At 45.9% G+C, this 15,548-nt stretch overlaps 1 protein-coding gene across 2 annotated transcripts in view; it reads left to right on the top strand.

Annotated features, from left to right (window-relative positions):
- The first annotated feature begins 1,419 nt into the window (after positions 1–1,419).
- Positions 1,420–15,548, top strand: part of map1sa (microtubule-associated protein 1Sa) — a 28,010-nt gene continuing 13,881 nt past the window's right edge. For both annotated transcript variants that reach the window (XM_043721535.2, XM_043721534.2), the window contains exons 1-3: positions 1,420–1,573; positions 3,987–4,088; positions 14,968–15,050. In XM_043721535.2, coding sequence (XP_043577470.2) covers positions 1,444–1,573; positions 3,987–4,088; positions 14,968–15,050 — 315 coding nt within the window. In that variant the 5' untranslated portion in view covers positions 1,420–1,443. The remainder of the gene's footprint in view (positions 1,574–3,986; positions 4,089–14,967; positions 15,051–15,548) is intronic.

Genomic DNA, 15,548 nt, shown 5'->3' with positions numbered 1-15,548 from the left:
AAACAAGACTTCACTCCTCCTGTACCCAAATCCTACTGTAAAAAAGGTGAACGTTTAATCAAAAAAAGAGAAAGAACTGCAGATGCTATAAATCAAAAACGAAAACAGAAAATTGCTGGAAAAGCTCAGCAGGTCTGGCAGGCTCTATAAAATCAGAGTTAATGTTTCAGGTCCAGTTACTGGAGTCTTCCCCAACCTCCAAACAGCACTGGATTTCAAATCCTGGGAGATTTCTTATATTTTTCTTACTGAAGACTGACACAAAATAATCATTTAGTTGCTCAGCTATTTTCCATTACAAATTCTCCTGATTCTGCCTGTAATAGACTCACAATTGTCTTAGCCAAATGTTTCCTTTTTTCAGATCTGTTAAAGCATTTAGGGTTATTTTAAGTTTTTTGCTAGCGTACATTCATATTCTATTCACCCTTGCATTACAAATTTCTCAGTCCTCCTTTGCTGTATTATAAAATTATCCTGATCTTCAGGTTTACCAGTATTGCTAGCAACATTTATAGGCGTGTCTTTTCACAATCCTTAACTTGGAGAAAGTGAGGACTGCAGCTGCTGGAGAGTCAGAGTCAAAAAGTATGGCACGAGAAAAGTACAGCAAGCTAGGCAGCTCCACTTCATTCCTGATGAAATATTTATGTCTGAAATGTTGACTCTTCTACTCCTCAGATACTGCCTGACCTGATGTGCTTTTCGAACTCAATCTTTAATTTGCTGTGTTTGCCACAGTTGACTGACATTTTGGATGTATTTGTGACTTGAAGAAATGGATATTATGTCATAATTATTTAAGACGTTTTTGCCTATGGACCATCATATCATTAATCTGTTTTCACAATCCACCTCAACCAATTTGCTCTTATCCTCATAGTTTCTTTCATCTTTGAACTACCTCACTTTTACAGGTAAAATTCTATTGTGTTCTGGTCATTCATCCTGAAAAAAATTACTTTACAACAAGATTATTAATGGCCCCTTTCTTGTTACATAATACTAGATAGAAGATAGTTTGTTTGAGTTGGATTTTCAATATACAGAAAACCATCTCTACCAACTCCAGAAGCTCATTAGGTTTACATAGTCAAGATGCAGATTGAAATTACCCCCCCACCACCTCGCTTGCTCCCCCTCTCGTTTGCCATCCCTCCATCCTCCCTCTCCCTTCCTTCCTTTTACTCCCGTCCCTCTTCCTCCCAGTCTCTCTCTCTCTCTTCCTTCCTTTTCTCTCTCCTATCCTATCTCCCTCCACAACCAGCCCCCACCTCTCTCTCTCCCCCCTCCCCCAGGAACCTGGAGCTGCCCGGGTGGAGTGGGGTTAGGAGGGGAGGGGAAGGGAGGGGAGGGGACAGGCCGCTGATTGGTTGCTGCTCCGCTCCTGCTGCGGATTTACTGACGGCGGGGGAAGGGGCGGTGGCGCCTCCGGGAGTGGGGATGGCGGCGGCGGTGTTGTTAGCGGCCTCCGGGAGCGGGCAGTGCAAAGCCTCGGCCCTGGTGGTACTCGGAGAGGCCGGGAGGCCCGAGCTGTTGCTGCTGCCGGATGTGATCGCGCAGATTCGGCGAGGTGAGAGAGCCAGCGTCGGGGCCCCGGGGGGGGCAGGGAGACCACCCTCATCGCCAACACCGGCTCGTGTGGTATCGCAGCCGGTCAGCCCCCACCCCTGGGGAGAGTGTAGATGTTCACTCCCCTCCCTGGGGTACCCGCTCCCGGTGGTGGTCCGGATGTGCTTTAACGTGGAACCCCTTTCCCTGGGGAATTGGGGCAATGGGCGTCTAAATGCCCCGGGACCGCACTTTGGGCGGGGTGGAGGGATCGCTCGGGACTCTGCCTCTAACCAGGGTAAATGGTGCCCCTTTTTTGAAGGGGGCTGTTGGTGTGGAGTGTAAAAGGCAGCGGCTCGGTGTCGGATCCCAGTGGATACCGGGGCCAGTGTCTGGGGGAGAGGAGCTGTGGTACGGTAGTTCTCAGGCACCGCTTTAACAATCCGCCAGCCTCTGTCATCGTTTAAAATCAAAACCCCAACAGAACAAAGGGTGGTGTGAGGTTATTTTTTTTTCGGGGTGTGGGGTAGGGATATATTAATCTCTCTCCGCGTCCCCCAGACGGTTTGTAACACGAGTTTGAATCTTTGGATGCATTCCCACAGGAACGCCTCCTTGCGCGGGGTTAGCGGGATATATCCCAGTCCCACACAAAAAAAATGGAAGGCCGGGGAGAGATTACCATCTCCATCCGGATTTCTGTGTGATCAACCCCGCTGCTGATGAGTCACCGAACTCGATACCTTAACTCTATTCTCCAGCAGTTTTGTTATAAACCCTGGTCGGGGCCTGTTTAATATCCGAGAGCTCGGATACAATGTGTCAGTTTTATGTTGGATTTCGAGTCGGGCGGGTACAATGTATCCATTTCCGTATGTGACCGATACAATGTATCAGCCTACAAAGAAACCCACACAATGTCTCCATTTCCTTATGTGGCCAATACAAAGCGTCAGTTTCACCTTCTACCTCGTCTGTATCTGGTCTCCATTTCCTGCTCCTACTGTAATTACTGTCCTTGGGGCTACAGACCTGCTCTAAAGTAAAACAAAGAACCGCGGATGGTAGAAATCTGACAAAACCGAAATTGCTGGAGAAACTCAGCAGGTCTAGCAGCACCTGTGCAGAGAAAGCAGTTAACATTCAAAACAGTTCTGAAGAGTCACTAAACTCAACGTTAGCTGCTTTCTCTGAACAAATGTCAGACCTGCACAGTTTGTCCAGCAAATTGTTCTTATCAAACTCAATCTTGTTTACAACAACTCTTTCCTCCCTCCCCCCTCCCCCCCCCCCCCCCCCCCCCAATCCTGCTGTCACTCTTTCCTTGGAACCCCTGCAGAAGAAAACACAATTTTTCCCGTTTACTTTTTAGTCAATTGATCTCTGACATCAGGGCAGCACTGTGTCTGTGGTTAGCACCACTGCCTCATCCCATCAGGGACCTTGGTTTGATTCCAGCCTCAGGTGACTATGTGGAATTTGTATGTTCTCTCTCTGTGTCTGCATGGGTTTACTCCCACAGTCCAAGCATTTGCAGGTTAGGGTGGATTGGCCTTGCTAAATTGTCCATTGTGTCCAGAGATGTGCAGGCTAGGTGGGTTAGCTATGGGAAATGCAAGGTTACAGGGGTATAGTAGAGGGGTGAGCCTGGGTGGGATGCTGTTAGGAGGGTCATTGTGGGCTCGATGGGCTGAATGGCCTGCTTCCACACTATAGAATTTTCATAGAATCCCTATGAGTGTGTATTTGGTGCAGATCAGTCATGGCATTTCCTCAGTGATGGCAGCAGATACTCCACTTGTAACTGAAATCAGTGCCCAGTGAATTTGTGGAATTGTAGGCATCGTTCTGCATTTGTGCCGATAGAATCTTACAAGTTAACATTTCAGGACTGAACAGTACATGTGTCAGGTCAGTCAGTTCTATCATTAGGAATCTGAAGTGGGCAAAATGCAATAGAGGGTGTTTGAAATGTGAAATAGAGGTGAGCCAATTGTGAATTGCTCATGCTGCTGAGGCTGTGCAGCAGCATTGGGATTGAACTGTGCAGGTGCACCAACAAACTGGAGGCAGGCTGGAGATAATCCAAGGCACATGGGATGTTGGTTTGTTTTTAACTGGAGTTCGAATGCAGGCAAATGGGATGTTGTCAGAATGCTGAGGGGAGGAAGTGATCCTATGAGTCTGGAGGCTATGATGAGTCTTGCCCAAGTAAGTCAGCTGAAGTGGTGACATAAGTTTGTGCTGGATGGGGTTTGATCAACAGAAGCAGTACTTCCTCATCCCTGAAGCCCAACCTCTCCGGCACTAAAGGCTGACAGTGCCTGAGCTTTCTCATTACTTTCAGCTCTCTGTCCATTAGCTTTGAGGTTTTTCTATATTGAGCATGCAGAACTGCCACACCCTCATTGCTGGTGTCTTTTTTTTCTCTCCAGGGATCCTCTCCTGGGACATCGATGCTTCTGCCTACAGCCTGGATGAGCAGCTCAAGCTCTTTGTGTCCCGACATTCTGCGACATTTCCCACAGAAGCAAAAGGTAAAACTTGAATGTTTTTGTTGCTGTGGTTATGTGATGTGTGCAAACCTATCAACTAGGTTTTTCCCAATTCTGTTCGAAGGTTCTTTCCAATTCTTGGTTGCATGGATTTTCTCTAAATTTCGAACACTGGGTGTTTTGTTGTTGGGGGGTGGGGGTGTTGGTTTCCTCTGGCAATGTTTTTATTCCACCGTCTGAATGCATGAGATTCTTTTTCTCTACTAGTGGCTCTGGGCTGGGCCTCTGTTTAATGACTTCATCTGTAAGCTGGTTCCTTTGACAGTACAGCACTTTCTCAGTGCCATGTTTTGGAGCATGTGTTGTGTCACGAACAGGAATTATTACAGTCTGTTTTAATCACAGCTCACTGAACTCATCTCCTTCATGAGGGAGGTATAAAGATTTCTACAAATAGGTTTGTGAACCCTTGGGGCATTGAGGTGAGGAAATGCGGGGGTGTTGATTTGCAGGGTCAGCTGTGATCTTCTTGAGGGGTTGGCTCCAGCCCCTGAACCTTCTAATCTGAGCTCCATTTTCTTTATCTCCCTGGTTGTGCACAGAATGTGCTGTCTGGGAATGTGATGGACGTAGGTTCAACTGAAGCATTCAAGAAGGGTATTGGTAGCTCAGTGGTTAGCACTGCTGCCTCACAGCGCCAGGGACCCGGGTTCAATTCCAGCCTCTGGCAACTGTGTAAATTCCACACAGACATTCTCCCCGTGTCTGCGTGGGTTTCCTCCGGGTACTCCAGTTTCCTCCTACAATCCAAAGATGTCCAGAACTAGAGGGCATAGGTTTAGGGTGAGAGGGGAAAGATATAAAAGAGACCTAAGGGGCAACTTTTTCCACACAGAGGGTGGTACGTGTATGGAATGAGCTGCCAGAGGAAGTGGTGGAGGCTGGTACAATTGCAACATTTAAGAGGCATTTGGATGGGTATATGAATAGGAAGGGTTTGGAGGGATATGGGTCGGGTGCTGGCAGGTGGGACTAAATTGGGTTGGGATATCTGGTCGGCATGGACGGGTTGGACCAAAGGGTCTGTTTCCATGCTGTACATCTCTGACTCTATGACTCTGGGTAGGTTAGATGAATTGGCCGTGCTAAATTCCCATAGTGTTCAGGGATGTGCATTAGTCACAGGTATGTGTAGAGTAATAGGTTAGGCGAATGGGTCTGGGTGGTTGCTCTTTGGAGGGTCAGTGTAGATTTTCTGGGCCGAATGGCCTGTTTCCACATTGTAGGGATTCTTTAAACAAAGCCGAAAAATGTGTTGCTGGGAAAGTGCAGCAGGTAAGGCAGCATCCAAGGAGGAGGAGAATTGACGTTTCAGGCATAAGCCCTTCTTCAGGAATGTTGGGGGAGGAAATTGGCACGAGGTAATAGAACCAGTACAGGCATAATGGAGAGAATGGCCTCCTCCTATCCTATAAAAATTGAGTCTACTCTGTGCTTTTGTTGATGAGTGTGGGCAGAGTGGTAGAGTTTGTGTGCAGCTGGACTCGGTTAGTATTTGCCTGGATTACAATCCATTTTGGATTGTTCCTCCTCTCTCTAGTTTCTAAGATTTTTTTTTTTCCCTTGGCCTTGAGTTCAGAGGAATTTGTGTTAAATGCTGCCTGACTGTTGGAAGCAGGTGTGGGGAGCATTTGTGTTGGAATCTCTGCCATCTGTATCCATGTGTTTTTGTCTGGTTTCTGGCCCAGCCCCCTCTCTGCTTGATTACCAAACCAGTCTCTCAGAGCGAAGGGACCCATGTGAGGGCTGGACCAACAACTGCACATTGCTCTTTGGCATTTTATAGACACCAGGAGGTTTTGGAAAAGTTAGTGCCTTGTAAACAGTTAAAGATGTTAAATATATACCCTACGTAAAAAATCATGGCTGATAGTTAGACCAAATTTAGCAGTAAAAGATATTTTGAATAAACTGTTTGTTTCAGTGCATCAATCATTGAAGTGCATGTGAGTCAATCATGCTTTAATCCACCCTAGCACCTCTCCTTGATATTCAATGACATTATCATCACTGAATCCCACACTATCAATATCCAGAGGGTTTCCATGGCCCAGAAACTGATCTTGGCCAGTCATACCAATACAGAACAAGTTGGGAATCCTGCAGCAATTAACTCCCTTCCTGACTTCCCAAAACCTGTCCACCATCTGCAAGGCGCAGGTCAGGTCTGTAATGGAATGCTTCCTATTTGTCTGGATGGGTGCAGCTCCAATACAACTCAGGAAATTTGACATTATCCAAGACATGAGATTTCAGTTGATATCCACCCCATCCTCCACCATTTTAATCATTGACTCCACTCCCTCTGTTCCTTCCAGCACCCCCCATACAGGCAGCAGTTTGCTAAGGCTCCTTCGAAAGCATCCTCCTGAGCCACAACCTTCATCAATCCTGGTTCCTTATTCTAATGTGGTCAGAGTCCTCAAACTCCCTCTGCATTAGCAGTGAAAGTGCCTCCTCCAATTGAACTGCAGAACCCCAGGACAACAGCACCCCATCACCTAGGGGTGATCTCAACATGCTGAGAAATACTTTAAAGGGAGAGAGATTGTCACAGTCAATTAAATGTGACCCAGCATCAAGGAAAGCAGCTGCTGGGACAATGGGACTAAATATACTCCCCAGTGAAGTGTTGATTTACACTAACACCAGCAGATGATTTGGGGAGCTTGCTCATTGAGCTGTTGAATATTTATTGCTTAAACAGCAAAACAAAAGCAGCTGCCACACTTGCCATCACAATAGATTAGACTCCCTACAGTGTGGAAGCAGGTCCTTCAGCCTAACCAGTCCGCACCGACCCTCCGAAGAGTAACCCAGCCAGACCCATTTCCCCTCTGACTAATGCACCTAACACTACGGGCAATTTAGCATGGCCAATTCACCTGACTTGCACATTTTTGGACTGTGGGAGGAAACCGGAGCACCCGGAGGAAACCCATGCAGACGCTAGGAGAATGTGCAAACTCCACACACAGTTACCCGAGGCTGGAATTGAACCTGGGACCCTGGTGCTGTGAGGCAGCAGTGCTAACCACTAAGCCACCATGCTGTGACGTGTTTTTTTACTGAAGCTTCACTGTGCTCATCAGGATAAAGGCAAGAATACCAAATATCAAACAATCACCTCAATTTTTACTCCAGGACAGAAGGACAAACAGATATTGGCTGATCTATTGCCATTGTGAAAGCAGCAGAGATCTACTGGCTTCCCCTGTATCCAGGTCATACAGTCTTACAGCCTGGAAACAGCCTTTGGTCCAATCAGTCATAGAGAGATACAGCATAGAAACAGACCCTTTGGTCCAACCCGTCCATGCCGACCAGATATGCCAACCCAATCTAGTCCCACCTGCCAGCACCCGACCCATATCCCTCAACCCTTTCTATTCATATACCCATCCAGGTGCCTCTTAAATGTTGCAATTGTACCAGCCTCCACCACTTCCTCTGGCAGCTCATTCCATACACATACCACCTTCTGTATGGAAAAAGTTGCCCTTTTGACCTCTTTTATATCTTTCTCCTCTCACCCTAAACCTATGCCCTCTATTTCTGGATGCCTCAACCCCAGGCAAAATACTTTGTCTACCTATCCTATCTATGCCCGTTGTGATTTTGTAAACCTCTATAAGGTCACCCCTCAACCTCCGATGCTCCAGGGAAAACAGCCTGTTCAGCCTCTCCCTATAGCTCAAATCCTCCAACCCTGGCAACGTCCTTGTAAATCTTTTCTGAACCCTTTCAAGTTTCACAACATCTTTCCAATAGGAAGGAGACCAGAATTGCATGTAATATTCCAAAAATGGCCTAACCAATATCCTGTACAGCCGCAGCATGATCTCCCAACTCCTATACTCGATACTCTGACCAATAAAGGAAAGCATACCAAATGCCGCCTTCACGATTCTATCTACCTGTGATTCCATTTTCTAGGAGCTATGAACCTGCACTCCAAGGTCTCTTTGTTCAGCAACACTCCCTAGGACCTTACCATTGTGTATAAGTCCTGCTAAGATTTTCTTTTGCAAAATGCAGCACCTCACATTTATCTGAATTAAACTCCATCTGCCACTTCTCAGCCCATTGGCCCATCTGGTCCAGATCCTGTTGTAATCTGAGGTAACATTCTTTGCCTCCAATTCATGACACCTCCAATTTTGGTGTCATCTGCAAACTTACTAACTGTACCTCTTGTGCTCACATCCAAATCATTTACGTAAATGACAAAAAGTAGAGGACCCAGCACCGATCCTCGTGGCACTCCACTGGTCACAGGCCTCCAGTCTGAAAAACAACCCTCCACCACCACCCTCTGTCTTCTACCTTTGAGCCAAATGATGAGCTCTCCCTGTATTCCATGAGATCTAACTTTGCTAATCAGTCTCCCATGGGGAACCTTGTCGAACGCCTTACTGAAGTCCATATAGATCACATCTACCGCTCTGCCCTCATCAATCTTCTTTGTTACTACTTCAAAAAAACTCAATCAAGTTTGTGAGACATGATTTCCCACTCACAAAGCCATGCTGACTATCCCAAATCAGTCCTTGCCTTCCCAAATACGTGTACATCCTGTCCCTCAGGATTCCCTCCCACCACCGACGTCAGGCTCACTGGTCTATAGTTCCCTGCTGACCATGTCCCCAAACTAAACTAGTCCTGCTTGCCTGGTCCTGTCCCATATCCTTCCAAACCTTTCCTATTCATGTAATTATCCAAATGTGTCTCAAATGTTGAAACTGTACCTGCATCAACCACTTCCTAACAAAACCACTCTTGCTACTTTTAAAAAGCTGCCATTCTGTGTGATAAATCTTTCTCCTCACCTTTTCTTAAAAAAAAAAAAATTCCCCTACTTTTGAACTCCCCCTCCTCTCCTTGCGGAATTGGCCCTTGGTATTCAACTTATCTATGCCCCTCATGATTTTCTAAATCTATATAAGGTCACCCCTCAATGTCTAACACTCCAGTGGGAAAAAAAAAGTTCCAGCCTTTTTTTGTAATTCAGACTCTCTATGTCTGGCGGCAACATGGTAAATATTTTCTGAACCTTCTCCAATTTAATAATATCTTTCCTGTAACAGGTAATTTAATTTTCAAAGTTTTAAAGAGTGCAATGTTTGATCAAAATCCTTTCATTGCAGTGAATGCCCTGCCCCCTAAAGATGTGCAGCTTCTAGCAATTGTCACTGCAGCACATTGCAAGTTCGGCTGATCATTGTTAGGTGTTAAGGCTGTAGGTGCATTTGGGATAGTTCAAGTGTTGCCCAATCTCATCTATCCATTGACAGAGTATTCAGGGGTGGCGTGTCCCCATCCAGGTACAAATGACCAGAGCAATGCGTTTATTTTTTTCATGCACATTTTGAGGATGTGCAGTCTGCATACCTGATATCATACCAACACTGAGATTTGTGCATGGCATTGTTCAATTGTGTGGTAGGTAGGTGGCAACATCCTTTTTAACAGAAATTACCTTGCACATCTGCCTGAAATAATTCCTTAATCTGTTTCCAATGTTTGAGATATTTTACTTTGCAGGGTATTTGGAGTTGACAGGACTTTTTTTTTGCCAAATTTAACCGTTGTGGCCTTAGATTTATTTGGCATTTGAGATGGTGTGCATTGGTTACCCGCATGTTTCCTCCCCCAAATATCACCATTCCTTCAATGTCACTAGGTCAAAATCCTGGAATTCCCTCCCTGACAGCATTGTAATACACCCCCAATGACTGCAGTGATTCAAGAAAATAATGCACCTCCACCATCTCCTGGGCAATTGGGCTTGGGCAATAAATACCCCCACAACCCATGGAAGTGTACGTTTCTAAGAAAAATCAGGATTGTGTTGTACTGCACGATCACTTGGAGCTCTGTTTTGCTCTCTGCTTTCTCATTTGGAAGGCATCATGTGAAGATTGTTCACTTTCAGTTGCTGCTGTATCAAATACCACGGAGCAGCAGCTGATTGAGAGCTGGTGAGTGTTATCCCATACAGTGACATTGTCATGACCTGGTTGGGGAGTGGTGAGGGAATCGAGCTGTACTGAAACATAATGCTATTGTAAAGACTTTTAATAGAAAAATACATCGATTTGTGGTGAATTGTAGAACACTTTCTGATCTCAGTTGCAATCTGACAGAGCCTGCAGTTTGCACCATATGTTTCTGTTTGGTTTTCTTTTCTGCATTAGTTAAACTGTCTGGTTGCTGCCAGGTTGGTTCCCCTGGTGGGATGATCCTCTGATCTTTCCTGATCTGTTTCCGTGCTGTACATCTCTATGACTCTGTGGAGTCTCAATATGGGCCAGTATGGTGGGATGAGAATCTCGAGGCTGTACCAACTTTGCCCCCTTGTTGCTCAGGAAGGGCCTGTGCTTGATTCCAGAATGTGAGCCCCAGCCCCCTCCTACCACCTCCCTCCTGTGAAACTGGATTGTGGGAAGGGGACTTTCCTACTTCCCTTCAGTGTGTGGCTGTTTACTGACATTGGGTCTAGAGGCTTGGAAATGAAGGCTGGTATCCTATCAACCAAGTCACCCTTTATTTATATGTGCACGTACACAACACTGAATAGACACTCCAGTTTATGTCAGCCAGGACTCCCTGATTGGAGTTGTTAACCTGATGCAATCAGGGAAATTGTATTCAATGGGATCCATCTGGCTGACCTCAATCCAATCACTACAGCTTTATTCCATCCGCATACAAGTCCATTCCCTTCAACCTGGTGCCTCTTAAGGGCTTAGTGTTTGCAAATCCAGGAAATCGGGTTTCCCAGTGGGATCAGCATTCCTTTACAAACTCGATTTGTCTTGTGTGGTGTGCTGAAGGGTTTGCTGTTCTCAGTTGGTACTGTTTTCGGCTGGAGCCAGTGTTGGATCACTGTAAACTTGTCAGAGGATCTGCAGCCCAGTGAGGGTGGCCTGGAGAAGGGGCAAAGTTGATTGGTGTCTGAAAACTGGCTGAATAGATTTTATTTTACTGGGTTTGAATAACCCAGGCAAGTGGGTGGTCTCCCCCTCAGTTGGACCCTCTCCCACCTATTGTTGATTTACTGTTTGCTCGTTTAGTAAATTTGCATGAGTTGGGCCTGTCTTTGGTTGTTTTACAATCTACAATCTCTCTATGATCTAGGACATTTTTCAACTTCTCTAATTGTGACCTTGTAGCATCGTGGTTTTGATCGCACTGTTAGCTCATCTTTGCTGTTGGACCAATGTTCTGGAACTCCCTCTTATTAAATTTCCCCCTCCCCTCCCCTGCTGCTTTAAGACCAAGCTTCGTTCACTGATTTGTTGCCTCCCAGTGTGACTGGCTCAGTGTTGAATTTCTCTCACTCCTGTTAAGAGCTTTGAGACTTCTTAAAATTGAGTTAAAGATACTATATAAATGCAACCAGAGTGTTTTTGTTTTGACATCAACCACAGTCAGAGCCCCTGCTCTCTCCTTGTTGATATTATTTTAATTGGTGAGCACCCAATTCCAGTCACCTTCGACATTGAGACTTGTGGGAATGTTTGTTTGTCTCTGAATCAGAAGGTTATTGGTCTGAGTGCTACACCAGAGACTGCTGAGTGAAATCCGGACTCTTTCTCGCAGTGGGAGAAAGTGAGGACTGCAGATGCTGAAGATCGGAGTCGAGAGTCTAGTGCTGGAAAAGCGCAGCAGGTCAGGCAGCATCCAAGGATCAGGAGAATTGACGTTATGGGCATAAATCCTTCATCAGGAATGAGGCTTGTGAGCCGTGGGGAGCTGACCAATAAATGGGCTAGGGGTAGGCTGGTGGGAAGGTAGCTGGGAATGTGATAGGTAGATGAAGGTGATAGGTTGGAGAGAGGGTTGGAGCGGATAGATGGGAAAGACGATAGACAGGTCAAGAGGGTGGTGCCAAGTTGGAGGCTTGGGACTGGGATAAGGTGGGAGAGGGGAAACCTTAACCACACGATGCCTGGAGGAAGACTGCTTCATCTTCTGCCTTGGAACCCTGCCACCACATAGGATTAATGTGGATTTCACCAGTTTCCTCATTTCTGCCACCCCACCCCCCCAACGTCCCAGTCCCCTCTGATTTATCACTCAGCCTTCTGGCCCACAAGCCTCATTCTTGATGAAGGGCTATACCCAAAACATTGATTCTCCTGCTCATCAGGTGTTGCCTGACCTGTGCTTTACTCTACTCTCACTCCCAGTGCCTGTACTGAGCAAGTGTTACACTGTTGGATAGCTCCTCTTTTAGATAATTGGTTATGATGAAGGTTTTGTCTGACTTCAGTTTGTTGCACAAGATCCTGTGACCAGCATTGTCAGGCAGAGCAGGGGTCTCTACACAAGGCTCAAGACCATTAAAGACAGAGACTCTCTCAAGGCTATTGCGTAGCAGTTTGTGGGATCTTGCTATGCTGTCATATTTCCAAACCTGTTCCCCTCTATTTTGCCCACACTAATGGTCTGGGTATGAAGTTGTGCTGGTCTGTGATTCCATTTCATTGCTCTCTAGAGGGATGATGTATGTCGGGGCTGTTGATGTGACCACTTGTCTAAGGGGAAGGATCTCTGAACTGACAGGCCCACTCTGAGATATCATTGTTATGGACAGAGCAGAGCTGGAGGTCCTAGCCATGATATAATCAAGTGGATCCTGAATGGAATCCAGGCAAAGGGTGAGAATGTGACATTTGTTGCCACAGTATGCTTCAGGCGAATAGCATGCAGCAATTAACTGGAATATGGAGCAACAGCGGATGAAGGATGGATGAACATGTGAGACATGAGCTCTGGTGTAAACCAGCCAGGCTGAGTTGGGAAATAGTGAGATTTGGTTCCACTTAAGTTGAAGGAGCTGGGTGCCTGGAGTTTGCACATACCTCTGCTCAACATCTGTTACTGTCGAGATTAAGGACTCTCCCTCGGTTAAATGACCCATTCTCCAGAGGTGTTTTGAGCTCTACCAAGATTCATTTATTTTTCATGATGTGGAGGAGCTGCTGTTGGACTGGTATGAACAAAATTTAAAAATCACACACCACCAGGTTATAGTCCAACAGGTTTATTTGGAAGCACTAGCTTTCGGAGTGATGCTCCTTCATCAGGTTGTAATAAAGGAGCGTCGCTCCGAAAGCTAGTGCTTCCAAATAAACCTGTTGGACTATAATCTGGTGGTGTGTGATTTTGAACTTTATTTTCCCTGCCTGTGATTGTTGGTCAGATTTGAGATGTAGCTGCTTGATGTGTATTTACATTCTGATTTTGATACAATTAAACAGTCCCAGAGCAGGGATAGCATGGGTTAGATGCAGAGTAAAGCTCTCTCTACAGTGTCTCCCATCGAACACTTGCAGTAGTAAACAAGTGCTTTTTTTTTTTGGCTTATCCACACAATTTGTCCTGTGAAGTCTTTTATTTTTAAGGACAGTTGTGTGCTGTGGGGTCCATCATCTTTCTGTTGGATCCTGACCACAGCCAGACACTGGTCAGTATTTCAGGTCAGGGTGAACCCAGGGCACAAGTGAAAAGATATTGCTTCTCTCACTGCATCTCTGGCTGGGGAGTCTTTTTGTTTTTATTTTTGAGTTGGATATTGATCACTGATATTTGTCACTATCTCTCCTCCTAACCATGAGCCTTTTGAAGTCTCTGCCTTTCCAACTCTGGCATTTTGCATGTTGAGTTTCATCACATTGGCTATGCCTTCAGCTGTTTTGGTGCTGAGATCCAAATTTCTTTCCTAAACCCTTTGCCTGCTATTCAACAGGCTGATTGATAATGTTTCAATGAAACGTAAGACCATAAGAAATAGTAACGGGAATAAGCCATTCGGTCCCTTGACCTTACTCTGTAACTCAACAGGGTTGTGGCTAATCTGATATTTCCCACGTCCACTTTCCAAAGATTTCCCTGTAACACTTGATTCCCTGACAAATCAGGACTTGACCTACCTCCATCTTAAATGTACACAGGTCTCTGCCCCAATTCTGTCTGGAGCAAGGAGTTGCAAAGACACCACTCTGAGAGAAGATATTCCTCACTATTGCAAATTAACTTGGTGACCCTTTTATTCTGAGACTGTGCCATTTGATCCTAGACTCTCACACGAAGGGAAACATTCTCACGGCATTGACCCTGTCAAACCCCCTAAGGATCCTGAATGTCATAATGAGAGTCCTCTGTTTCATCTGTGCATTACGTTAATGCTGCTATATAAATGCAGTTTGTATTTTGTCAGAGCGGCTTGTCCAATATTTTAATAGTTTACTTTTGCTGTTTCATGCACACTGACCATGACTAACTGAGTGCAGAGGGTAGATCGGAGACTCTGCCAAGTTGCGCATGAGGAAGGAAGTGCTATCCTTGTGTGACTTGGTAATCTGTTCCTCATTCAGGCGGATCAATTAGCCCGTGATGTTTGTGCTGACAGATGACCTGAAGGTTCTGGATAAATGGAAGCTTTTCTGAGTGTTCTCCTCAGCTTGCCCGAGTAGATAGAGAGCACTGAGGGGTTCACGTTCCAACCAGAGAACATTTGAGAGTGGGCTGGGCCACACAGTTAATGCTGTCACTCATTCTGGTCAGTGACTTCTGAGAGAATCTGGGCAGGTCACATGAGCTAGGAGGCTTACTTTGCCAGATCAATTGTTCAGAGCTTCCCACTTAACTCAGTGTCTCACTCTTAATGCAGTTCCTGAAATACATTCTGACTGTGATTAACCTTACAGTTGTGTTCTACAAGGATATATCCATCCACCAGTACTGACCCCCAGTGTTATACAGTGACAGACCAATCTGGTCTGCGGAAGTGCAGTCTGGAATCGGTGGGATTGGTCTTTTATTCAATTTGTCCTTGTTATTTCTGTCTTAGACCAAAAGATTCTCCATCACTGTGGTGAGGCATTGGAAACATTGGTGCTGATAAACCCTTCCGTTGAGTCTCTGTGTGCTGAGGTGAGACATCAAATGTTTCTCTTTAACTTTGAAACCTTTTGATTAAAACCCCCCACTGCTCCCTCCTCTTTTCTCACTATCCCAGGCTTTGCCCTTGTTCTCTGCTCAGCTAAATGCTGTGCTTTGTGCCTGCCTCAGTTGAATAGGCCAACTCAAGGTGAAGCCTTGCTCTGGCTGCACCCCCCTCCCCTAATGGGCGTGATGCAATCTGTGGCCAGTGGGTACTGTTGGCAGGTGCTGGTAATAGTCCATTTTAGGGATAAGGTTCATTTTATTGAATTTTCAATGTCTCTAGATTGATCAGCTGTGGCTGAGTGGCTAGCTCTGTGGTCTGAGTCAGGTGGTGTGTGTGCTCATAGCCTTTATCTCGGCTGACCCTCCAGTGCGGTAGTGAGGGAGTGCTACACAGTCCAAGGTTCCACCTTTCTGATCAGGTTTAGATTGAGGTCCTGAGGTGCTGTTTTGATGTCAAAGCCAGGGAGTTCTCCCCTGTGTAAT

Source organism: Chiloscyllium plagiosum, unplaced genomic scaffold, assembly GCF_037043375.1.
Source record: "Chiloscyllium plagiosum isolate Xiang-an unplaced genomic scaffold, Cpla_swu_hap1 HiC_scaffold_28, whole genome shotgun sequence".
Lineage (NCBI taxonomy): Eukaryota > Metazoa > Chordata > Chondrichthyes > Orectolobiformes > Hemiscylliidae > Chiloscyllium > Chiloscyllium plagiosum.
The sequence above is the reverse complement of the archived record's forward strand: the minus strand, read 5'-3'. Positions and strand labels throughout refer to the sequence as shown.